Below are 26,602 nucleotides of genomic sequence, written 5' to 3' on the forward strand. Positions count from 1 at the left end.
AACTCATCATCTCCAGCTGCCCAGCAAGGCCGGCTGCCCAACAGCCCAGTGAAGAACTGACCAATCCACCCACACCCGCATTTGTACCGAAACGATCGACAAGGGAGTGTGAAGCCCCAGATCGTCTCACCTTGTAAATAAGTGTACTGTTGACTTCACGGGGTAGTGATGTTATGTATTTAACCCTTTGTAACCTGCATGGCACCTGACCACCAGAGGGCCCACCTGTTGGAGTCCCAAGGGATCCCAGCATCCCTTGGGAGCACAGTATATAAGCAGACAACCCACGAGGTACCTGCATTCTGGAATCTTATTAAAGGAGCTAAGGTCACACTTGCTCATTGTACACAGTACTCAGTCTCACCCTTTATTATGAGCGTATCACCTCCCACATTCTACACTACGTAAACTTGAGGTCATCCAAAACTCACCAGCCGGTGTGCTAACTCGTACCAAGTCAAGATCACCCATCACCCCTGTGCCTTCTGACCTACATTGGCTCCCGGTTAAACAACGCCTCGATTTCAAAATTCTCATCCTTGTTTACAAATCACTCCTGGCCTTTCCCCTCCCTATCTCTGTAATCTCCTTCAGCCTCACAACCTCACAACCCCACAAAATGTCTGCATTCCTCAAATTCTGCCTTCTTGAACATCCCTTATGACAACTACTCAACCATCGATGGCTGTGCCTTCAACTGTTTGGGCCCCAAGCTCTGGAACTCCCTCCCTATACCTCTCCGCCTCTCTACCTCTCTTTCTTCCTTTAAGACGCTCCTTAAAACCTACCTCTTTAACAAAGCTTTTAGTCATCTGCCTTAATTTCTTCTTTTGTGGCTCGGTGTCAAATTTATCTGTTTTGTCTTGTCACACTGCTGTGAAGCGCCTTGGGACATTTTACTACGTTAAAGGCGCTATATAAATAAAAGTTGTTATTGTTGTTGTGTCAATGTTTCTTTGCTGTTTTGACATGTTCCAATATTTCATGATTCAAAGTAACCATTGTGGTCTACTTATCAACATTTTACATTAAAAATATTTACACCCTCAGATTATATCTTATGTTGTAATTTGGAATGGATTTCTAAATTGACTTCTAAAACCTTCTATGCAAGCATTATTTTCTATGGTGGGTATTTTTGTGGTTGTGGCTCATTTTTCTAATTCCTTCACCATAGATTTAGTGAAAAGCCAATAATGACTTTGCTCAAGCAACTGATACTACTGCAAACATTTATGGTTAATCTATTGACGTGAAGTGTCTTTTTTTTTCTCTCTGATGTAATACTGTACTGTTAATAAAGACAGATAACCCATAGACTGACAAAGGCAATCCGGTAAGTTTTGATAGCTTTATACCTGTAGATGCTTGTATTGGTTAACTTTCTACAAATTTAGGTGTAACAAAATAATAGTAGGGCAGATGTCATATGCAGAATAAGAAATATTGGAACACTATAACTCAACTTGGAGTTTTTGATGACATAGGATATGAAAGTAAAAGCCCAAGCTATTTACACAGTTGTACTATACCTGGTAACCATACTTTTGAACACATTTCAAATATGTTTTTTTTTTAAAACTTACATCTGCAACGCTTACTGCTGAAAACTTTACTTCCTTTTGTCGCACTTTTCTGTCACCTTTTGCCCCAATATAAATTCCTGTGTCCACATTTATAATGGAAACGGCCTACGTAACCTTGCCGCATTGTAACCACGCCATTCTGACATTGGTGGTGTTGTAGCACCTCAGTTTTGTGTCTCCCAAGCTCCTCAGCCTGCACTGCATAGAAACTACTGTGTTCCAACCAACTCTACTTCTATTTCCAATTAGCAATCATTTTGCTGTTTAACTATAATTAATAAAATAAAATCAAAGAATTATATTTTTAAAAAATAAGGACAGATTGTATGACTTTAAAATGGAGACTGAATTACAACTGTTCACCTTGGTCTAATTATCCCTTTCCTACACTACAACAGTGACTACACTCCAAAAGTATTTCATTGGCTGTAAAGCGCTTTGAGACATCCGGTGGTCGTGAAAGGTGCTATATAAATCCATGTCTTTCTTCTTTCATTTACTAACCCTGCTTGAGCAGAAGACTACATATGGTCTTGACTTCCTGTGTGCAATGCCGTACAAGATCAACTGGTTTTATTATAAAGCTTGCAGTAATAGCCAATTTGTTAAAAAGTGACATTTCTTATCATGACAGTCTTCATGCTGAAGGTTGAGCAGTGCACAAACATACTTATTTCAACATGCAGCCTCCAACAGGGTTCATAAAGTAGAGAGTTAAATACAGTCGTATCTGGAGACATTTAACAACACAAGTTTTCTGCTTCTAACACTTGTATTTCCTGTTTTTAAGTAGAGGTTATAAGCTACTGGTGAAAGCAGCTGATATCGGAAGTACTAAAGCCATGGAGCGAATAGCCTATGCCTTATTGTTCGGTGACCAACTGCCCCAGAATGTTACGGCAGCTAAAGATCTATTTGAAGCCCTAGCAGAAAATGGCTCTCATAAAGCCCAAACTGTGAGCTGCTTGAAAATGGACTTAACATGGAAGTAATGTGATAAAACCTAATTGGGCATTTGTTTCAGCCTGCTATCAAACTGAATTATTTTTTGTAGGAGATACCATTATCCTTATTATCTTGGTAAAGGCTTTGTCAAATATTACTTATCAAACTGATTTTGAGTTGAATAACAGATGTTGCTGCATGCAGTATAGCTCCATAAAATTACAATGTGGATAACCTTTGTCAATTTTTTAAAAAAAGATTACAAATATACTTGAAAATTTAAGGTTGGGATTTAATTTGATCGTGCCTATATACTGACTTGGAAATATATCACCATTCCTTCATTTTCACTGGGTCAAAATCCTGGAATTCCCTGCACCTTCACCACATGGTCTGCAGTGGTTCAAGAAAGTGGCTCACCACCACCTTCTCAAGGGCAATTAGGGATGGGCAATAAATGCTGGCCTTGACAGCAACACCCATGTCCCATGAATGAATTAAAAAAATATATAACTTTTTCAATATTTAATGTGGTGCATCAAAGGATTTGTAATATATTCCTTCCTTATTTGAAAGCATCAGTATGCATTCCCAGTGATAACTTGTCCCAGTTATAATCTGACAGTGGTACTCTGCAACCAACTGCAAGGTGGTATGCAAAAGTAAGCGCATATTGAATTCCCTTTCAATGTTATTTTTTTCCTTCTCCCTATGGGGAAATGATTTACCTTCATTCAATACCAACTTCAAATACCCTGGCTGAGAATAGACACTCACTGTGTGGAAAGTCATAAACTCTAGCCCATATCCTGTAATAGCACATTACAATGCCATTGGTAACCCAACTGGATTGTTCAAAAATAGTACCATTTTTGTCATGGAAAAATTATGATACAGATAAAGTTTTGAAAAAATATTTCAATGTGCTAATTTTTTCATCAAACTTTGAGATTTAAGTTACTTTTTGTTATTAAATTAACCTTGTTCCAAACTATTTTCACAAGTTACACAGGGTGAAAAATATTTTAAATATGGATAATATACAATATGGATAAATGGATAAGTTAACAACACATTATGGCTCCAGGGTGACCAAGGCTGGGAACTCAACATCCAGGGGTATTCAACATTTAGGAAGGATAGACAGAAAGGAAAAGGAGGTGGGGTGGTGTTGCTGGTTAAAGAGGAAATCAATGCAATAGTAAGGAGAGACATTAGCCTGGATGATGTGGAATCGGTATGGGTGGAGCTGCGGAATATCAAAGGGCAGAAAACACCAGTGGGAGTTGTGTACAGACCACCAAACAGTAGTAGTGAGGTTGGGGACAGCATCAAACAAGAAATAAGGGATTTGTGCAATAAAGGTACAGCAGTTATCATTGGCGACTTTAATCTACATATCGATTGGGCTAACCAAACTGGTAGCAATGCGGTGGAAGAGGATTTCTTAGAGTGTATTAGGGATGGTTTTCTAGACCAATATGTTGAGGAACCAATGAGAGAGCTGGCCATCCTCGACTGGGTGATGTGTAACAAGAAGGGACTAATTAGCAATCTTGTTGTGCGAGGCCCCTTGGGGAAGAGTGACCATAATGTGGTTGAATTCTTTATTAAGATGGAGAGACACAGTTAATTCAGAAACTAGGCTCCTGAGCTTATGGAAAGGTAACTTCGATGGTATGAGGCGTGAATTGGCGAGAATAGACTGGCAAAGGACACTTAAAGGGTTGATGGTGGATAAGCAATGGCAAACATTTAAAGATCACATGGATGAACTTCAGCAATTGTACATCCCTGTCTGGAGTAAAAATAAAACGGGGAAGGTGGCTCAACCGTGGCTAACAAGGGAAATTAAGGATAGTGTTAAAACCAAGGAAGAGGCATATAAATTGGCTAAAAAAAGCAACAAACCTGAGGACTGGGAGAAATTTAGTATTCAACAGAGAAGGACAAAGGGTTTAATTAAGAGGGGGAAATAGAGTATGAGAGGAAGCTTGCAGAGAACATAAAAACTGACTGCAAAAGCTTCTATAATTATGTGAAGAGAAAAAGATTAGTAAAGGCAAACGTAGGTCCCTTGCAGTCGGATTCAGGTGAATTTATAATAGGGAACAAAGAAATGGCAGACCAATTGAACAAATACTTTGGTTCTGTCTTCACGAAGGAAGACACAAATAACCTTCCGAATGTACTCTGGGTCAATGGGTCTAGTGAGAAGGAGGAACTGAAGGATATCCTTATTCGGCGGGAAATTGTGTTAGGGAAATTGATGGGATTGAAGGCCGATAAATCCTTGGGGCCTGATAGTCTGCATCACAGAGTACTTAAGGAAGTGGCTCTAGAAATAGTGGATGCATTGGTGGTCATTTTCCAACAGTCTATCGACTCTGGATCTGTTCCTATGGACTGGAGGGTAGCTAATGTCACACCACTTTTTAAAAAAGGAGGGAGAGAGAAAACGGGTAATTATAGACCGGTAAGCCTGACATCAGTCGTGGGGAAAAATGTTGGAATCAATCATTAAGGATGAAATAGCAACGCATTTGGAAAGCAGTGACAGGATCGGTCCAAGTCAGCATGGATTTATGACAGGGAAATCATGCTTGACGAATCTTCTGGAATTTTTTGAGGATGTAACTAGCAGAGTGGACAAGGGAGAACCAGTGGATGTGGTGCATTTGGACTTTCAAAAGGCTTTTGACAAGGTCCCGCACAAGAGATTGGTGTGCAAAATCAAAGTATTGGGGGTAATGTACTGATGTGGATAGAGAACTGGTTGGCAGACAGGAAGCAGAGAGTCGGGATAAACGGGTCCTTTTCAGAATGGCAGACAGTGACTAGTGGAGTGTCGCAGGGCTCAGTGCTGTAACCCCAGCTCTTTACAATATACATTAACGATTTAGATGAAGGAATAGAGTGTAATATCTCCAAGTTTGCAGATGACACTAAACTGGGTGGCGGTGTGAGCTGTGAGGAGGACACCAAGAGGCTGCAGGGTGACTTGGACAGGTTAGGTGACTGGGCAGATGCAGTATAATGTGAATAAATGTGAGATTATCCATTTTGGGAGCAAAAACACGAAGGCAGAATATTATCTGAATGGCGGCAGATTAGGAAAAGGGGAGGTGCAACGAAACCTGGGTGTCATGGTTCATCAGTCTTTGAAAGTTGGCATGCAGGTACAGCAGGTGGTGAAGAAGGCAAATGGTATGTTGGCCTTCATAGCTAGGGGATTTGAGTATAGGAGCAGAGAGGTCTTACTGCAGTTGTACAGGGCCTTAGTGAGGCCTCACCTGGAATATTGTGTTCAGTTTTGGTCTCCTAATCTGAGGAAGGACGTTCTTGTTATTGAGTGAGTGCAGCCAAGGTTCATCAGACTGATTCCAGGATGGCTGGACTGTCATATGAGGAGAAACTGGATCAACTGGGCCTTTATTCGCTGGAGTTTAGAAGGATGAGAGGGGATCTCATAGAAACGTATAAGATTCTGACGGAACTGGACAGATTAGAACTGGGAAGAATGTTCCCGATGTTGGGGAAGTCCAGAACCAGGGGACATAGTCTTAGGATAAGAGGTAGGCCATTTAGGACTGAGATGAGGAGAAACTTCTTCACTCAGAGAGTTGTTAACCTGTGGAATTCCCTGCCGCAGAGAGTTATTGATGCCAGTTCCTTAGATATATTCAAAAGGGAGTTAGATATGGCCCTTACGGCTAAAGGGATCAACGGGTATGGAGAGAAAGCAGGAACTGGGTACTGAGGGAATGATCAGCCATGATCTTATTGAATGGCGGTGCAGGCTCGAAGGGCCGAATGGCCTACTCCTGCACCTATTTTCTATGTTTCTATGTTCATGAATATTTAAGATGTGAGAGTGTGTCTGAATTCTGTGAATATTTTTGAAGATTTTAAATTAGTGTTTTTTGGGCTTTTGTTAGGCATTAGGATTCATGCATGCCACTGGTATTGGTGTGGGTTTTAACCAACCTAAGGTAAGAAATTGCAGGTAGTGTAATTTTATACGGTAATTAGATCAGAAAGAAGACTAAGCCACTCTATTGTTCGTGAGTGCACTGAAGGTACAAGACCTTTTGAAGTATTGAGAGCAAATAGTGAGCATGTTACAATTCAACTATCCTGCTATTCTTCCCATCCAACAAGGCCTAAATTGCCAGCTCTTGCTTGATTCTGCATTGCAATTTCTACCTTCTATCTGGAATATAGAGATTGGACATAGCAGCTACTATTGTGGTATGAGAACATTCTCGGTTATTGCCTGTTCTGGTCTGAGAAGCTGTGATAAGCCTGGAGCAATATGGATGTTTCATATAAATAATCAAGGCAACCTCACATCCAACAATTTTATATGCATGAGTTTCGCTTCAGGGACATTTCAATAATACTTTTGACAGGACTATTTTCAATAAGCGCAACATGTACCACACCATCCAATAACATACTGTCACTCTTCTCCATTCTGATTCATAAAAGACAAAAAAAAATGACAAAAGTGAAATTCTACAGCAAAGTTAACCATCAAAAAACCTTTATAATATCCAAATTATCTGTTAAAAGAGTGCAATGTAAAACCTGTCATTGTGGCTGCCATTTTTGGGTCTCTTCTGCCCCTTTAAAGTCTCTTGCCATCTCGTGCTGCTGCTGCAGCATCCCTGGAGTTTCTTTGGCGACACTGGTGGGTGCCATCTTGGAAATCCCACTGTGAGCTACCCGTGCTTAGGTAATGTGCCCCGACCAAATTAGTTGGAGTGGTGGCAACATCAGAGGGTTGAGCAGAAGTCCTGCCCCATCTCAACACTGCCGCTCTGAGGAAATTCCAGCCATGTTTTAATTGTATTCACTCCCTTCCAGTGCCTCTGGTCCTTTCCCTAGCTAGAAATATCTTCACAGCTATTTAGCTGTGTGGTGCTTGTACTTTGCATCAGTGCCACACAACGTTCCCTCTAATTTTTTGGGCGGTGTGTGACCCCTTTAACGGGCAGTGTAACCCATTCAAATTTCCAAGCATGCTCGGTTTTTCCATTATAAAGCCAGCAAGCGGCCTGCGCAGGACCTCCAGAACGCTGCATATATCCACATGGCCACACAACTTAACAGGAACATTAGTGCCACAGACACTGATCCTTTACTGCCGGTGGCCCTACTCTATTCCCAGATGTGTCCGTTTGAAGACATGGGCCAGTACCTGGAACCTGGGCTTATGATCTGAAATCCACCCGCATGTCCTTGACTGTTTCCAAACCTCATCTTCTTCCATCCTTGCCGTTGTGCTCTCTGAACGTACCTTTTCCCCTTCTCCACCTCAACGCTTCTGAATCCACTCAGCTCTTCCAACTCTTCCTTCAGTGCTTCTAATCCACCACATCCGAGCTCCTAAAACTCATTCCCCTCCAGCTCTAACTTCCCCCTCTCCAGTACCTATCCCACGAGCTCAACACCCTAGCATACAGTGCTGGTTCCAGATCCATGTCTCCCAGTTCTTGTCAATCTTGCCTCCTGAGGCTTTCTGGTCTCCAGACTTCCCTTGTTTTCCTATTCCTCCCCCTTCACTCCCAGACACCAGCTACTTCCACTGCCCCACCCAATGCTTCTAAGCCTTGCAAATACAACCATGTTTCAGTTTTTCCCACCCCTTGAATGCTTGCAGGACTGAGCCATTCACAAAGTCCTCCCAGGCCTCAGATTACGGCCCAAAATATTAAATATTCTCAAATACAGCCCTATTTTCATCCATTTCCAAGCCATGACCCTATGTGCCAGTTTTATTCCACATTCCTACCTATATCCCTTGCCTCCGCTCCCCCCCACTTCCTCCTGGCTTGACCCTTCGCTTTTTCAGCCGTGTGAGTTAATTATTTAATTGCCTAATTTCTGAATACCATTGGCCTTAAAAAAAGATAAGTTATTGAATGTTATGTATGTAACCCGAGGCAACCTGTATCATACCACCACTAGAGGGCCTACCTATTGAAGTCCCAAGGGATCACAGCATCCCTTGGGAGCACTGTATATAAGCAGACCTCCCATGCTGTACCAGCATTCTGGAGTTTGAATAAAGGAGCTAAGGTCACACTTACTCATTGTCTACAGTACTCGGTTGCGTTACTTTATTATGAGCATGGCAATTGGCGAGGAGATAATGAACAACTACGAGAAAATGCAAAGAACTGTTGGTATCCTGGAGAAATTCTCAGAAGGGGACGATTGGGAGACCTTCATGGAGCGACTCGATCAATACTTCGTGGCCGATGAGCTGGAAGGGGATGAGAATGCTGTCAAACGAAGGGCGATCCTTCTTACCGTCTGTGGGGCAACAACCTGTGGCCTCATGAAGAATCTTCTAGCTCCGGTGAAACCAACAACCAAATCCTATGAAGAACTGTGTACGCTGTTCCGGGAGCATCTAAATCCGAAGGAAAGCGTTTTGATGGCAAGGTATCGACTCTACACGTGTCAACGGTCTGAAGGCCAGGAAGTGACGAGCTACATTGCCGAACTGAGACGCCTTGCAGGACATTGCGAATTCGATGGATTCCTTGAGCAAATGCTAAGAGACTTCTTTGTGCTTGGCATTGGCCATGAGGTTATCCTTCGCAAACTATTGACTGTTGAAATACCAAATCTGAGCAAAGCTATAACGATAGCCCAGGCATTTATGTCCACCAGCGATAACACCAAACAGATTTTGCGGCATAAAGAGGTTTCGGCTAGTACTGTACAGAAAGTAACATCATTTTCAGGCAGGAATGCATATGGCAGAATGTACACGCCGGCTGCTGCATGACCTCAGATGACCCAGAGTCCACCATCAATCGTTAATGCGAGGCAGTTAACATCTTGTCGGCGCTGCGGAGGTGATCATCGAGCCTATCAATGCCGCTTCAAACACTATGAGAATGTGCAGATGAGCTGCAAACCCTGCAAACCACCATGTTGCAGAGGAAGATCGATCCATGGTGGATCAGGCTGAACTAGAGACTCAAACCAAGGAGGCAGAAGTGTACGAGGTACACACCTTCACCACGAAATGTCCACCAATCATGTTAAAAGTTGAACTGAACAGAATTCCAGGATCCATGGAACTGGACATGGGTGCGAGTCAGTCTATCATGAGCAAAAAGGCCTTCGACAGGCTGTGGTGCAACAAGGCACACAGGCCCAAGCTTAGCCCCATTCATACCAAGCTAAGAACTTACATCAAAGAGCTGATCCCTGTTGTTGGCAGCACAGAAGTAAAAATCTCCTATGATGGAGCAGTGCACGAACTCCCACTATGGATTGTACCAGGAGATGGCCCAACACTGTTCAGCAGAAGCTGGCTGGGAAACATCCGCTGGAACTGGGGCGACATCTGAGCGCACTCATCCGTTGACGACGCCTCATGTGCCCAGGTTCTGAGCAAGTTTCCGTCGTTGTTTGAGTCAAGCATTGGAAGTTTCTCTGGGGCGAAGGTGCAGATCCACTTGGTTCCCGGTACACGACCCATCCACCACAAGGCACGGGCGGTGCCATATATGATGCGCGAGAAAGTGGAAATTGAGCTGGACAGGCTGCAGCGAGAAGGCATCATCGCGCCGGTGGAGTTAAACGAGTGGGCCAGTCCGATTGTTCCGGTTCTAAAAGGCGACGGCACGGTCAGAATTTGTGGGGACTATAAAGTAACGGTTAACCATTTTTCGCTACAGGAGCAGTACCCGCTACCCAAGGCAGACGACCTATTTGCGACCCTGGCTGGAGGAAAGACATTCACCAAGTTGGACCTGACCTCGGCCTACATGACACAGGAGCTGGAGGAATCTTCGAAAGGCCTCACCTGCATCAACACGCACAAAGGTCTGTTCATCTACAATAGATGCCCGTTTGGGATTCGATCGGTAATGTTCCAAGGAACATGGAGAGCCTGCTAAAGTCGGTTCTGCGCACCGTGGTTTTCCAGGACAACATACTGGTCACAGGTTGGAACACCATGGAACACTTGCAGAACCTGGAAGAGGTTTTAAGTCGGCTAGATCGCGTGGGACTGAGGTTGAAACGCTCGAAGTGTGTTTTCCTGGCATCAGAGGTCAAGTTCTTCGGGAGAAGAATCGCGGCAGACGGCATCAGACCCACCGATGCCAAGACGGAGGCCATTAGGCACGTGCTGAGACCACAGAACGTGATGGAGCTGCGGTCATTCGGTGATTTCAGTAATTTCCTACCCGGGTTAAGCACCTTGCTAGAACCCCTACATGTGCTACTACGCAAGGGAGATGACTCGGTATGGGGGAAATCACAAGAGGCTGCTTTTGAGAGAGCCAGAAATCTGTTATGTTCCAACAAACTGCTTGTTCTGCAAAACCCATTTAAATGATTAGTGCTAGCTTGTGATGCTTCTTCATACGGGGTCGGGTATGTGTTACAACATGCTAACGAATCGGGAACATTGCAACCGGTTGCCTATGCATCCAGGAGTTTGTCCAAGGCCGAAAGGGCCTACAGCATGATTGAAAAAGAAGCTCTGGCATGCGTTGACAGGGTGAAAAAAATGAACCAGTATGTGTTTGGCCTCAAGTTTGAGCTAGAAACTGACCATAAGCTGCTCATATCGCTATTTCAGAGAGCAAAGGGATTAACACCAATGCCTCTGCCCCCATCCAAAGATGGGCGCTCAGACTGTCTGCATACAATTATGTAATCCGCCACAGACCAGGCACAGAGAACTGCGCTGATGCTCTTAGTCGGCTACCATTCCCCACCACCGGGGTGGAAATGGCACAGCCTGCAGACTTGCTCTTGGTGATGGATGCATTCGAAAACGCAAAGTCACCCGTTACAGTCTGCCAGATCAGGATCTGGACCAGCCAGGATCCTTTACTGTCCCTGGTAAAAAACTGTGTCCCAGCGGAGATGCATGAAGAGATCAAGCCATTCCAGCGGCGCAAAGATGAAATGTCCATATAGGCGGACTGTTTTTTGTGGGGTAATCGCGTGGTTTTGACTAAGAAAGGCAGGGAAACGTTCATACGCGACCTACACAGTACCCACCCAGGCATCGTAATGATGAAAGCTATAGCCAGATCCCATGTGTGGTGGCCTGGCATCGACTCAGACTTAGAGTCATGCGTGCGCCAATGCAACACTTGCTCTCAAATGAGTAATGCACCCAGAGAGGCACCGCTAAGTTTGTGGTCATGGCCCTCCAAACCGTGGTCTAGGATCCACGTTTACTTTGCGGGCCCATTTCTAGGCAAAATGTATTTGGTAGTTGTGGATGCTTATTCAAAATGGATTGAATGTGTAATAATGTCTATAAGCACGTCCACTGCCACCATCGAAAGCCTATTAGCCATGTTTGCCACGCATGGCCTGCCTGATATCCTTGTCAGCGACAGTGGGCCGTGCTTCACCAGCGCTGAATTCAAGGAATTCATGACCCGCAATGGGATCAAGCACATCACATCTGCCCCGTTCAAGCCCACATCCAAAGGCCAGGCAGAACGGGCAGTCCAAACCATCAAGCAAAGCTTGAAACGTGTGTCAGAAGGCTTCCTGCAGACCCGCCTGTCCCGAGTCCTGCTCAGCTATCGCACCAGACCCCATTCGCTCACGAACCCCGGCTGAGCTGCTCATGAAAAGGGCGCTCAAAACAAGGCTCTCTCTTGTCCACCCTGATCTCCATGATCACATCGAGGGCAGGCGGCATCAACAAAGCATGTACCATGATCGCGCAAACTTGTCACGCGATATTGAAGTCAATGACCCTGTATTTGTACTCAACTATGGACATGGTCCCAAATGGCTTGCTGGCACTGTCATAGCCAAAGAAGGGAGTAGGGTGTATCAGGTCAAACTTGCCAATGGACTAACTTGCCGAAAGCATTTGGACCAAACCAAACTGTGATTCACAAACAGTCACGAGCAACCCTAAGAGGACACCACCAACTTCAACCCTCCAACACACACACAAGTGGCAACCAACATCATGGTTGACCACGAAGCTGAACTCGCCATCCCCAGCAGCCTGGCAAGGCCAGCTGCCCAGCAGCCCAGCGAAGAACCAACCAACTCACTCACACCTGAATTTGTACCGAGACGATTGACAAGGGAGCGAAAAGCCCCAGATCGTCTTGCCCTGTAAATAAGTGTACTATTGACTTTGGGAGGGAGTGATGTTATGTCTGTAACCCTAGGCAACCTGTATCATATCTCCACCAGAGGGCTTACCTGTTGGAGTCCCAAGGGATCCCAGCATCTCTTGGGAGCACTGTATATAAGCAGGCCTCCCATGCTGTACCAGCACTCTGGAGTTTGAATAAAGGAGCTAAGGTCACACTTACTCATTGTCTACAATATTCAGTTGCATTACTTTATTATGAGCATAACATTGAGTATATCAGTAAAGAACATGTGTGAGTCACACTGCGGTATCGGAGACAGAGGGGGATACAAACTGTAAGTGGTTTTGCCCTTGGTGGTTTCGAATCACCCCCCTTACAACAGTTCTAGACCCTGGGAATTTCAGTAGTGAACAGAATACTCAGTTATAGACAGATCTTTCAGTCTCAACCATCACAATGCTTTTATTCAAGTTAAAGCACATACCTGCTCCCAGTAAAACACACCCTGATGGTGTAAAACAAACAAACACAGTACAACACACAACACTGGCCCGTCTGAACAGGCCCCTATCGCAAAGTACCCATGACTAAAACATCCCTGCTTGGCTCAATGGGGCACCACCAAATCTGTCCAACAGTCTCTGTGTCCGCCTATGATACCTCCCCACTAAACCCCTAAGGCTTGGTTGGGACACACGACACCCTTTCACACGATGCGGTGGTCTTAAGGATGTGTGGGTTGGGATAATGCTCACCAGTTACCCCTCTGGCTTACTTGCTGCTTCTCCTGATGAGCGAGGCTCTCCTTGCTCTAAGATGGTGGTTTCTTCTCGCCGTCCCAGACGGAATGCTCGGTCCTTGAGTGTGTCGAACAAAGCAAGCAAGCGTAGAAGAGGAAAGGGATGGCTGCAAATTGCTGTCCCTTATACCTGAAAAATGCTTATGAATTCTCGCACCAAAAACCAGTCCTTTGCCTGAGGCAGTCCAACTAAAAGCAATGAATCACATCTTCGGCCTGTGCCTTTGTTACTGGGCTGTTTCTGGGGTAAAGGCTCCAACGAGTCTGGGTGACCAAATAGCTTCCCTTGTCCTGAGGTTCCCACACTCCGGGGCTCTCAGTCATTTTGATGGCTTGAGCACTGACCAGTTTACCTGATCTCTCACTGATGGGTTCCCATTACATGACAAAGGGTCTTCCATCCCAGACTATCCCTGCCCACCTGATGTGTCTTCCTGTGGAGCATGTCTGGGCCTGTCCCAGCTCATACTATCAGCTCTTTTGAAATATGAAAAAGTAATGTCCACAACTTAAAGTCCAAAATGTTTACACTGATGCTGTCGATGTTTGCGACGATTCTTACAAAACTTACTGAAAAAGTGAGACAGGAAAATGAGAAAATGAACTGGATAGATTGATTGAGATACCACAATGAGAAGCATGTGAGAGTAAGACAGATGGGAAAAAGAGGGAGAGAAAAACAGAAGGGGGAGAGAGACGGGGTGTGGAGGTAGAGAGAAGAAAGAAGACAAAAGTCGAGAGAATGACTCAAAAGGAATTGGAAAGAAGCAGAAAGAAAGTAAAAGGAAGAGAGATATAATTTTCTTTTGTGTATGAGCAATGTCACAGGAGATTAATTGTATAACAATCTTGCCATTATCAAAGACCATCCTCTAACTCTCTGCAACGCATGCGGCAGAAAATCTGCCAGTTCCTTTTAATTGGTCTGTGTTTCTGAAACTTGCACTTATTAACTCATTGTATAAATAGAACACTGCAAAAAATCCCAGTGTCATATCAGATTTAAAGAACTCGTGGGCTTTACTGGTCATAATGCTCTTGAGTTCATGACTCATTTCTGAGTTGGGTCCCTGGTGTTGTTCAGACCATGTCATCAGTCATTTATTTTGTACTGTGCCATGGCAGGTGACAGTATCACATGTTTGTCATCAATGCCACACTCCCAATGTAACTCTATGTGAGCTGGTTACTATTAAAACTATTAATCCAGTAACATATTTACACGTGTGAATCTCACTGCGTCATACTGTTGAGCTTAGTACTTTTTAGAATTATTTTTTTAGCATTGAGCTAGATGTTAACATATTTTTGCACTAAATAGAAATCTTGCAATAAATATTTTTCAGGCACTGGTATATTACACATTTGCTGCATTGGGTGGAAACTTTGTAGCGCATATGATTTTGGTAGGTGTATTAATTGTATAATTGAAAGATTGATTACTCACATTGAATCATCAATAGCCAGTAATTTTTAGGTGTTATATGTAATGATCTCTGTTTCAACAGGGCAACAAGTATCTTAATGGTATTAATCTGCCACGGCGCTGTGAAGCAGCTCTCATTCATTACAAAACTGCAGCAAAATATGGTAATCATCTTTGAATCTGAATGGGAAAAATGTTTGTTGTCCTTCAGGAAGCAGAAGTGATCAAAAAATTGTTTTGTTGAAGTAATTTTCAGAATACAAATGCGACAATAATCTGGGAATTTGCCTTTCAGTGTTCCTAAGGTTTTACAAATACAATATATATTTGGAGTTCTGACATGTTACCTGATATCCACTCGCACTTCTGAAGAAAAGAAAGAGACGAAGAAATGAAAAAGATGCCCTCCATCAGCACACAAAGAATAACAAACCTAGTTTAGCATGTAGCTGCACAAACCCAACTTATGATTCATTTGAAAACTGTACATGCCATGAAAGTCCATCTGTCTGCAGATGATATCTTAAGGAGCACTAAAGAACTATCTGGAAGGGATTGGTGTATTTTCTAGCTGTTAGTTCAGTTGTATGAAATTACATAAACTGGCAATCATGAAAACTGCTGTATATAAATCACTTCCCTTTCAAAAGGAAAAAAGTGCCTTGGAATTAAAGTCCACTTAGATATCAGCAATGCAATTAATTTTCTGTCTTCCTTGAAGGCACTCCTTTAAACCTACCTTTTTGAGCAAGCTTTTGGTCACCTGCTCTAATATCTCTTTATGTGGTTCAGTGTCAAATTTTGTTTGATAACTTTCCTGTGAAGTGCCTTGGGACATTTTACTACATTAAAGGCGTTATATAAACACAAGTTGTTGTTGTTAGTTTGAATGTTACTCATTCAGAGAAAGCAGGAAAGGGGTATTGAGGTGAACGATCAGCCGTGATCTTATTGAATGGTGGTGCAGACTCAAAGGGCCGAATGGCCTACTCCTGCACCTATTTTCTATGTTTCTATGAATCATGGCAGATTTTTACCACTTTTCTCTCTGAGAAATGTTAGTCCAGTCGAGATACTGATTGTGCCTAGACAAAGTGTTTCTCTACATTTCAACAGCGACTGCGTTTCAAAAGTGCATCTTTGACTCTGAAGCACTTTGGGACACTCTGAGGTCGTGAAAGGCGCAAAATGCAAGTTGTTTCTTTTGTATGATGAAATTTCTCCAAGTTCCCAATTTGTCTTTTATTACTAAATCTGACAACTCGCCTTCCTGTAGTTGTTGATATGGATGACTGATTTCGTGGTTTAACGAATAAAATGTAGTACGTAAGTATAGCACAAAAATCTAGGCTGATATTCCACTGCACTACGAAGGAAGTGCTGCACTGTTGGAGGCGCCGTCTTTCGGATGAAACGTTAAACCGAGGCCCCATTTGCTCTCTCAGGTGGACGTAAAAGATCCTATGGCACTATATTGAAGAAGAGTAGGGGAGTTATCCCCGGTGTACTAGCCAATATTTATCCCTCAATCAACATCTAAAAAAAAAGATTATCTGGTCATTATCACATTGCTGTTTGTGGGAGTTTGCTGTGTGCAAATTGGCTACCGCATTTCCTACATTGCAACAGTGACTACACTTCAAAAAGTACTTCATTAGCTGTAAAATGCTTTGGGATGTCGGGTGGTCATGAAAGGCTTTATATAAATGCAAGTCTTTCTTTTCTTTTTACTTCCTTCATACACCCTTTCGAGAGAATCAAGTATTTAAAATGTTAATTAAAACAATGCCACTGGTGTTGGACTGATGGAGCTGATGGTCGAGTGTGTTTGATGGGCTGTTTGAATGTTTTCCTTGTTGGGATCTGGACATATTTAACAGTTTTCCTGATATTGTTCCTTATTTCCACTAGCGCAATGTTTCACTGATCAATCTTTAAACTTATGGTCTTTTCTCAGGTAATCAAACTATGATGTTTTCTCAGATAATCAATGTGGCTATTCTTGGGCCTGGACTGCATACCTACAATCATATGTACATACCTTCCAAAGTGAGGAAGATGTTATAAAGGTGCAGATTCAGCCAAGTGCTGAAGCAAAGAGCTATAGCTAAATTTGCTGATATTCTTGGTCTGCTTTAGGTATCTAGTAACTTTGGATTAACACATTTATTCTGTTGGATATAAAGCACAGGTATATCAGTGTACTAATAAAGCGATCAAATACAATATTAAAATGCCCAAAATCTTATCAGAAATGAGGGCGCGTTGAAATAGCTCGGCCATTGGTACTGTTTATTTGCACAAATGAGCTTCCGCTTGCATTCCCCCTTTAATATCGCATGATTCCTGCCTGATCTTTAATCTTCTGCAGTTAACATCAGCCATTTACCACATTTTGTAGCTTGTAGTATTATGTAATTATCGTCTGAGATGAATCATATAATGATACAGCTCAGAAGGAGGCCTTTTGGCCCATTGTGCCTGTGGCAGCTCTTTGAAAGAGATTTCTAATTAGTCCCATTCCCCGATCAAAGTGGAGGAAAAGCACCCGGGAAGGCACCGAACTCCTTGAGTCTCTTCGTCGGGAGCAAGCTGAATCCAAGCATAGACAGTGGAAGGAGCGCATGGCAACCCAAGCACCCACCCACCCGTTCCTTCAACCACCGTCTGCCCCACCTATGACAGAGACTGTCGGTCCCACATTGGACTCATCAATCACCTGAGAACTCAGTTTAAATGTGGAAGCAAATCATCCTCGACACCGAGGAACTGCCTAAGAAGAGATGATCTTACCCTGTAGCCCAGAAAATCTTTCCTTTTCAAGTATTTATCCAATTCCCTTTTGAAAGTTACTACTGTATCTGCTTCCATCACCCTTTTAGGCAGTAGTTCAATCATTCAAATGGAGCTCTGGGTCATGTTGTGCTCTAGTTCGGCATGGATACATTTATTCTTTGTGTCAATGTTGATGAGGCGTGAATTGGCTAGGATAGATTGGCGAATGATACTTAAGGGGTTGACTGTGGATGGGCAATGGCAGACATTTAGAGACCGCATGGATGAACTACAACAATTGTACATTCCTGTCTGGCGTAAAAATAAAAAAGGGAAGGTAACTCAACCGTGGCTATCAAGGGAAATCAGGGATAGTATTAAAGCCAAGGAAGTGGCATACAAATTGGCCAGAAATAGCAGCGAACCCCGGGACTGGGAGAAATTTAGAACTCAGCAGAGGAGGACAAAGGGTTTGATTAGGGCAGGGAAAATGGAGTACGAGAAGAAGCTTGCAGGGAACATTAAGACGGATTGCAAAAGTTTCTATAGATATGTAAAGAGAAAAAGGTTAGTAAAGACAAACGTAGGTCCCCTGCAGTCAGAATCAGGGGAAGTCATAATGGGGAACAAAGAAATGGCGGACCAATTGAACAAGTACTTTGGTTCGGTATTCACTAAGGAGGACACAAACAACCTTCCGGATATAAAAGGGGTCAGAGGGTCTAGTAAGGAGGAGGAACTGAGGGAAATCCTTATTAGTCGGGAAATTGTGTTGGGGAAATTGATGGGATTGAAGGCCGATAAATCCCCAGGGCCTGATGGACTGCATCCCAGAGTACTTAAGGAGGTGGCCTTGGAAATAACAGATGCATTGACAGTCATTTTCCAACATTCCATTGACTCTGGATCAGTTCCAATGGAGTGGAGGGTAGCCAATGTAACCCCACTTTTTAAAAAAGGAGGGAGAGAGAAAACGGAATTATAGACCGGTCAGCCTGACATCAGTAGTGGGTAAAATGATGGAATCAATTATTAAGGATGTCATAGCAGCACATTTGGAAAGAGGTGACATGATAGGTCCAAGTCAGCATGGATTTGTGAAAGAGAAATCATGCTTGACAAATCTTCTGGAATTTTTTGAGGATGTTTCCAGTAGAGTGGACAAGGGAGAACCAGTTGATGTGGTGTATTTGGACTTTCAGAAGGCTTTCGACAAGGTCCCACACAAGAGATTAATGTGCAAAGTTAAAGCACATGGGATTGGGGGTAGTGTGCTGACATGGATTGAGAACTGGTTGTCAGACAGGAAGCAAAGAGTAGGAGTAAATGGGTACTTTTCAGAATGGCAGGCAGTGACTAGTGGGGTACCGCAAGGTTCTGTGCTGGAGCCCCAGCTGTTTACACTGTACATTAATGATTTAGACAAGGGGATTAAATGTAGTATCTCCAAATTTGCGGATGACACTAAGTTGGGTGGCAGTGTGAGCTGCGAGGAGGATGCTATGAGGCTGCAGAGTGACTTGGATAGGTTAGGTGAGTGGGCAAATGCATGGCAGATGAAGTATAATGTGGATAAATGTGAGGTTATCCACTTTGGTGGTAAAAACAGAGAGACAGACTATTATCTGAATGGTGACAGATTAGGAAAAGGGGAGGTGCAACGAGACCTGGGTGTCATGGTACATCAGTCATTGAAGGTTGGCATGCGGGTACAGCAGGCGGTTAAGAAAGCAAATGGCATGTTGGCCTTCATAGCGAGGGGATTTGAGTACAGGGGCAGGGAGGTGTTGCTACAGTTGTGCAGGGCCTTGGTGAGGCCACACCTGGAGTATTGTGTACAGTTTTGGTCTCCTAACTTGAGGAAGGACATTCTTGCTTTTGAGGGAGTGCAGCGAAGATTCACCAGACTGATTCCCGGGATGGCAGGACTGACCTATCAAGAAAGACTGGATCAACTGGGCTTGTATTCACTGGAATTCAGAAGAATGAGAGGGGACCTCATAGAAACGTTTAAAATTCTGATGGGTTCAGACAGGTTAGATGCAGGAAGAACGTTCCCAATGTTGGGGAAGTCCAGAACCAGGGGTCACAGTCTAAGAATAAGGGGTAAGCCATTAAGGACCGAGATGAGGAGAAACTTCTTCACCCAGAGAGTGGTGAACCTGTGGAATTCTCTACCACAGAAAGTTGTTGAGGCCAATTCACTAAATATATTCAAAAAGGAGTTCGATGAAGTCCTTACTACTAGGGGGATCAAGGGGTATGGCGAGAAAGCAGGAATGGGGTACTGAAGTTGCATGTTCAGCCATGAACTCATTGAATGGCGGTGCAGGCTAGAAGGGCCGAATGGCCTACTCCTGCACCTATTTTCTATGTTTCTATAACGGGTTACAATAAAATTTTTGGTCAGGTTGTATTTTTTGCCTTTTACTATCCTGGCTTATTCAAAAATGTTACATTATTTTTTTTTCTTTTAAATGGAGTTGGAAGAAATTGATGCCCTAAGGCATGCTGGTGCAAATGGTAAAATAATCTATTAATGAGACAATAATAAACCTCTGTTGTGAAATTATCACTTCCTCCTGAAAAATAAAACATGGGTGTAAGAAACAAACCAAAAAATATTTTTTTAAAATTCTTGCACAGGTGGATCTGAAAAGCAAGGTAAAGGGGATGCTATCATCATAAACTAAACATAGGAAAGTTTGTGTGATTTTATTTTTGTAAAAGTAATAGTTCAGAGGCAGTTCACAAAATTATATATGTGTGCTTAGCCACATAATTGAAAATTCCTTCTGGAAAATATAAAAATACCAGGGTCTAAATATTTGAATTTCTAATCTACCCCAAGATGCCAACAAATTGTATTTATATGGTGCCTCTAAGTTCGTAAAACGTACAAAGGTGCTTCACAAATAAAATCTGACACCGAGCCACATAGGAGGTATTAGGACCGTTGACCAAAATCTTGGTCCAAGAGGTAGGTTTTGAGGAGCATCTTGGAGAGAGAAGTGGAGAGGTTTAGGGAGGGAATTCTCGAGTTTGGGCCTAGACAGCTGTAGCCACAGTCGCCAATGGTGGAGCAATAAAAATTGGGGATGCGCAAGAGGTCAGAATTAGAGGAGCGCAAAGATCTCGGAGGGTTGTTGGGCTAGAGGAGGTTACAGAGAAAGGGAGGGGTGAGGCCATGGAGGGATTTGAAAACAAGGACGATCATTTTAAATTCAAGGTGTGGCTGAACTGGGAGTCAGCGTAGGTCAGCGGGCACAGAGGTGATGGGTGAACGGGACTTGGTGTGAATTAGTATACGGGCAGCAGGTTGATCATAGCCATTTGTGTGTTCTTGTGCTTATTGCTCAAAGTGTCATAGGGAAAGCTGAACATTAATTCAAGCACTCCCTTAACTTCAGTCATAATTCTCACTCTTAACAATTCTTTGATATTGAAATATCTTGCTCGTTAAGCTCGTGTTGTTACTAATACATTAAATTTTGCAGCCTTGTATTTGTCATTTCTAAATTATAAGATGCAAATGCTTTAGATTTCTGATACCTTTTAGTGCATTTTATAGGTTAACAAAGAGGATGGCACCTCATAAAATAGTGAATTCTTGTTGTTACACACAGTGGCTGATAATGTTGCTCTTCGTGGAGAAATTCTCACAGAAAAGGTTAGATTGACAGAAAGGGCTGAAAATCGTAGCTCCAATGGTGAAATAATGGATTTCGATCTGTACCAATACTTCCAGTTTATAGCAGAGAAAGGAGATCTTCAGTCACAGGTATGAAACCACGCCTCATTTTTCTGTTAACTTTAGTTTTAAAAAGCCGCTATTTATTACTTTGAGCAGATGTTACCGAACATTTTGAATAGCTAGTTTCAAATCTTGCAGATTTTACATTTTTCCTCATACATAAGTTTTAATTGATAGAGAACAGTATCTACAGGAAAACACTTTTGGCAAACATGCTTTTTGAAGTTCACATTCCCATTTCTGTTATTCCAGATCAAACTTTTGCTGTAATCCCTTCATTATTTTCTTGTATATTGCCTATAAGAAAGTATTGAATCAGTGAAATTATTTTGCTAAGCAATGAAGAAGTAGAATAATTGCAGCTGGTAACTCGCAAGTGTCACTTACACCGTGGGCCCAGACATTAAGAATTACCAATCTGCTGATGTTGGGATACAGCCCCACAGAGGATGCCTATATTCTACGTGTTTTTCATGCACTCTCCAATGCATCAATTCTCAAAATGATTATAATCTCCCAAAAGGCTATTATTGGGAGGCCCACAGAGAGCAAGAAACAGGCTGACCTTAAGATTATGCTGCACAGATGCTTAACAGATTTGTATGAAATTCCTTTGTTTGCTTTTTAATGGAAGTGTCTGTAAAAGTTGGCCAGCCAGGTGTTGAACCCAGCCTTCAGACGCTTATAAACCTTTATTTTACAGAGACATACGTTATACTTCCCCAGTCTACTCCCATATATACATAAGAGAGCAAGAGTGTCCCCAATTAATTTCCACCACCTGAATACCATTAACGCCAATTGCTATACACCAAAACAATTAAGAGTTAACCTTCAATACTTCCACAGCAAACTTCAAGGGCACAGCGCATTATTTGACACAATGCAATAGTTTGTAATTGCTTTAATATTGTTCAACGTTTGTCTGATGCAAAAGCTTTGATTAAAAATACAGCACTTGTAGATTTTCACTTTTTCGGAATAGCAGAGTTTGCCTTTGTGGCAGTCTGAAATTGATTTGAAAAAATTCTCATTTAGGTTGGTCTTGGTCAGCTACATCTAACAGGAAGCAAAGGAATAGAACAAGACTATGAAGTAGGTGTACTCTGAGGAAGGGCTCTTTTGAAGCTAATGGTACAGATGGATAATAACCGAAGAAAAATACAAATGTATGTAAAAGGTGGAAAAGAAAAGCTTTAAAAGAAAGTTCATATGTGGTCTGGACCCGTGTGAAATGAAAATCAGTGTGGCAATAGGAACAACCATTTTTAAATTGGGGTCTTTCTTTACCCTCAGTTTTCTGTAACTTTATAATTACATAGTATTTACAGCATTGAGATAGGCCATTCAACCCAACAGGTCCTCCTCCCATCCTCCTCATCTAACCCTATCAGCATATCCTTCTATTCCTTTCTCCCTCATGTGTTTATCGAGCTGCCCCCTCAATGGATCTATACTATTCGCCTCGTCTACTCCCTGTGGTAGCGAGTTCCATATTCTAACCACTCTCTGGGGAAAGAGGTTTCTCCTGAATTCCTGAATATGGGATCTTGCAATGTGCATTGGAAATGAAACCTATAATTGTACACTTATCATTTCTGCACTTGTTTTACACTGAACTTTTTTATTTATTTATTCCCATTCTAAAGTAATTTTTCTTCCCTTGTACACCATCATCTGGATTGACAAGTCAGTCTTCGGTCTCTATTGGGAAACACCGCGGTGCTTCCCACTGGACCGTGACCAAGAGCTCATGTGGGAAATCAGGGTACAAACCAATAACCCAAAACTCTAGAAGGGAGAAATTCGGGAGCACCCCATTTGGGGCACTAACTTTTAAAAGTTGAAAAAATTAACGGCAGGCGCTAATGATTTTCAACTTTAAAAAAATTCAATGTTTGTGCTCCAGGAAGGAAGTGGAGCAGTAAATCAAACGTTCCACTTCAGGACGCAGGTGGGGCGGTAGGTATGCAGCGCTGCACAATGGCGCGTGCAGCACTGCCATGTTCGGAGGCACCTTCTCTCCCTTAAAAGGAAGGGCCGTCACTGCAGGCTCTGCATTGGAAACAATTACCTGGATCCCAACAGCAGCCCCGATCCGGCCCGATCATCCCAATGCACTGCAGCAGAGTGCCGGGCTGATCGATCGCGGTCGAAGAGGAATGTAAAAAAATGAGAAGCACCATTTTGGAATTTTTTTTTTACTTATCTCGGCCACCTTGCCTTTCATTTTTGCCTCCGAAGCGCCTGGCCTTCCGATCTCCTGCAGCTGCTGATGTTTTCGTCTTGCGATGCTCCAGGGGGCGGAACCGAAGTTCAGGTGAAGGAGATCGGGAGGCAATGTCCTCCCGCCGCCCCACTCTTGCCGCCGAATTTATCAAGTCGTTCATCCTGGTTGGTAAGTGGTTAGCGCCTCCCGTTATCGCCCCCCCAGAGGCGATAACGGGAGGCGCTAAGGAGGCCAATTTCTAGGCCAAAGGCATTTATCAGCTTGTCTTTTTTTTTAAAGCTTGTTTTTGTAATTTCTTCCTTTTGACCAATTTATTTGCCATCCTAGTTGGAAAAGAAAGCACTTTGCAACGATGCTCTCAGGATATCCCAAAGTGTGTCAAGATAAATGAATTACTGTTGAAGTGCAGTCATTTTTTAATGTAAGGAAATGGAGCAGCCAATTTGCACACTGCAAGGTCTCACAAACAGCAAATGAGACAAATGACCAGTTGATCGGTTTTGGTGGTGTCAGTTGAGGGAGAAATGTTGGCTAGAACACCAGAAGAATTCCTTGTTCTTCTTTCAATAGGGCTATGGGATCTTCTGCGTCCTCCAGAACAGAATGGCTCATCTGAAAGATGGCACTCCCACTCCAGCACTTCCTTAGTAGTACACTGAAATGTTAGTCTAGATTATACACCCAAATTCAGTGGGGTTTGAACCCGACCTTCTGACTCAGAAGTGACAGTGCTACCAACTGAATCAAAATAACAGTAAATTACCCGACGTGCACTGATGAGACTGGTTTCTTGAAGCTGATCACTGTGTATGAAGTGACTCTAAAAATAAAATGTAGACAGCAGGATTTCCCAATTCTTACATTGTTAAAGGGAACAACAACAACAACTTGCAATTATATAGCACTTTTAACATAGTAAAAATTCCCAAAGCGCTTCACAGGAGCGTTATCAATACAAAATTTGACACCGAGCCACATAAGGAGATATTAGGGCAGATGAAGGAGGAAAGAGAGGCGGATAGGTTTCGGGAGGGTATTCCAGAGTTTAGGGCCTCAGCAGCTGAAGGCATGGTCGCCAATGGTGGAGTGATTAAAATCGGGGATGCATAAAATATAACTGAGCCATACAGACCAGAAAGTCCAATTTCCAATCTGTACCGCTAGAGAACTGCAATTGACCATAACTCTTTGTTGCTGTAGGGAAGGGAAAATCAGCAAGGGTTCCTGCTCCTGGTCACCATCCAGAGACCCTTGCTGGAAAGTGCACATGTGAATGTCCACTTAGGACAGGATCGGACTTGACTATGAACCTGTCAAGCCTCAAAACATGAAAAATGGCTGGTTGACTGAGCTACCAGAGAGTGTTATTGACTTGTGGAAAAGTGTGTGCCGTTGTCTTCAAGAGGGTAGGAAGAAAAGTGCTGGGTGAAAAAGCATTTTGTAAATATGCTACTCCAGCTTTAAGACGCGCTTATTTTATAACACAAGTAAAGGTTTAGTTATCGTTACACTTTGAATGCAACAAGATTTTTTTATGATGAACATCGTAAATGATTTTCTCTCTTTCTTTAGAAAGCTTTCTACTACTTATCAAAAGCTGTTCGCGGTGGCAGTACAAATGCCTTGGGTTTTTTAGGCAAGGTAATAATAGGGCTCAGAAAAATTGGTGATTATTTGGTCTTTTGTATCAACAGCATTTTCTTTTTTTTGGTTATTATAATCTGTAGAACAGTTTTAAATTGTTGCAATTTGTAACAGCAGATCATAGTTACATAATTTAATTTTAGGCTTTTGAGAAATTATTGAAAGTAGATAAAGTAGAGTATAGTGTAAAGGTATTTTGGACAGTAAAACACAGTTAACTGCATATTTGCTTCTGAGCCTGTAAGATCACCTATTCGGGTCGACAGGGGCCAAAATTGCCCCTTTCGATAAGGCCTCTGACCGCAGGAAAGCAGTGGCCACGGGGTGGCGTAGAATGGGGCCACAATTTTGTAAACTGTCCTTCCTCAGGAGCGGAGCGGTATCCAGGACCGCTCCGCCGTTTTCCTGCCACGGTGTGCACGTGCCAACCCCTTACCGTCTGGCAGGGACCTCTTTGTGAAATTGCCCCTTACCGCGGGAGTGACCATGCCACTGGCTGGTGCCCCTGACAGCTTTTGCCATTGGTGCACTCTCTGTGAAATGGTGGCGCAGCCACTCTTAAAGGGGAGGGCACACTGCCCTCTATTTTTTTCTTGTCAGTCGACTGCGAGGTCAGCCCGACAATTATGCCCCCGGGTTTGGCCGGGCCGCCAACAGGCAGCCTGGCACCCCTCTTGGGTGCCAACCTGCTGGCCCAGCAGAAACCCTCCTTGGTGGCCCAGTGGACCTAACTAAAATGAATGCAGAATTCGCAGCGACTCTCCCCTTTAACTGAAGGGGAGAGATGTTGTGACGCGCCAGCGCGATGACATCATCAGCACCGTGCTGATGACTGACGGCTGCGGCCACTCCGTCCCGGCCCCACTTCTGCCCCGCTAGTGACAGCCACTCCGCTCTGCTCCCACTTCCACCCCAGAGGAGCTGAATTTTGCTGGATAGGCCGTCTCATCCACTGCGGCGGCCAGAACACTTCAAAAATGGTAGGTGTGCCCCTTGCCGGTGGAGGGCAATTTCTACCCCACAGTATTTTAACATACTACCAGTGATAAGCCAATCCAGACAATATAATATTTGTTGAAGTTATTCATCATTCCCATGCAATATTGCACACTCTCCATAGAAGGCAGAAAATCGTGATTTAAGATAAGATGGAATATAGATCAAGTGTCAAAAAACTGACTTTCTTAACTGAAGGATTAGATCAAATTAAAGGATACTTTTCTTCCAACAATACCTAAAATAAAAAGTCATAGGCAGGTCTGGGCATTCAGTTTAAAAAAAAACAACAGAATTTCTGAAGGTTTTAGAAATGCAGTTGACTACAGAAA

At 43.1% G+C, this 26,602-nt stretch overlaps 1 protein-coding gene across 8 annotated transcripts in view; it reads left to right on the forward strand.

The window, feature by feature from the left end:
• Nucleotides 1-26,602, forward strand: part of LOC139273219 (protein sel-1 homolog 1-like) — a 125,727-nt gene that overhangs the window by 69,139 nt on the left and 29,986 nt on the right. For 3 of the 8 annotated variants that reach the window (XM_070889824.1, XM_070889831.1, XM_070889826.1), the window contains exons 5-11: nucleotides 2,377-2,542; nucleotides 6,470-6,523; nucleotides 14,792-14,851; nucleotides 14,954-15,035; nucleotides 21,273-21,427; nucleotides 22,439-22,495; nucleotides 25,203-25,271. In XM_070889824.1, coding sequence (XP_070745925.1) covers nucleotides 2,377-2,542; nucleotides 6,470-6,523; nucleotides 14,792-14,851; nucleotides 14,954-15,035; nucleotides 21,273-21,427; nucleotides 22,439-22,495; nucleotides 25,203-25,271 — 643 coding nt within the window. The remainder of the gene's footprint in view (nucleotides 1-2,376; nucleotides 2,543-6,469; nucleotides 6,524-14,791; nucleotides 14,852-14,953; nucleotides 15,036-21,272; nucleotides 21,428-22,438; nucleotides 22,496-25,202; nucleotides 25,272-26,602) is intronic. The other 5 variants (XM_070889828.1, XM_070889832.1, XM_070889825.1 and 2 more) reach the window with 4 other exon arrangements.

The sequence above is a fragment of the Pristiophorus japonicus genome, chromosome 9 (assembly GCF_044704955.1).
Source record: "Pristiophorus japonicus isolate sPriJap1 chromosome 9, sPriJap1.hap1, whole genome shotgun sequence".
NCBI lineage: Eukaryota > Metazoa > Chordata > Chondrichthyes > Pristiophoridae > Pristiophorus > Pristiophorus japonicus.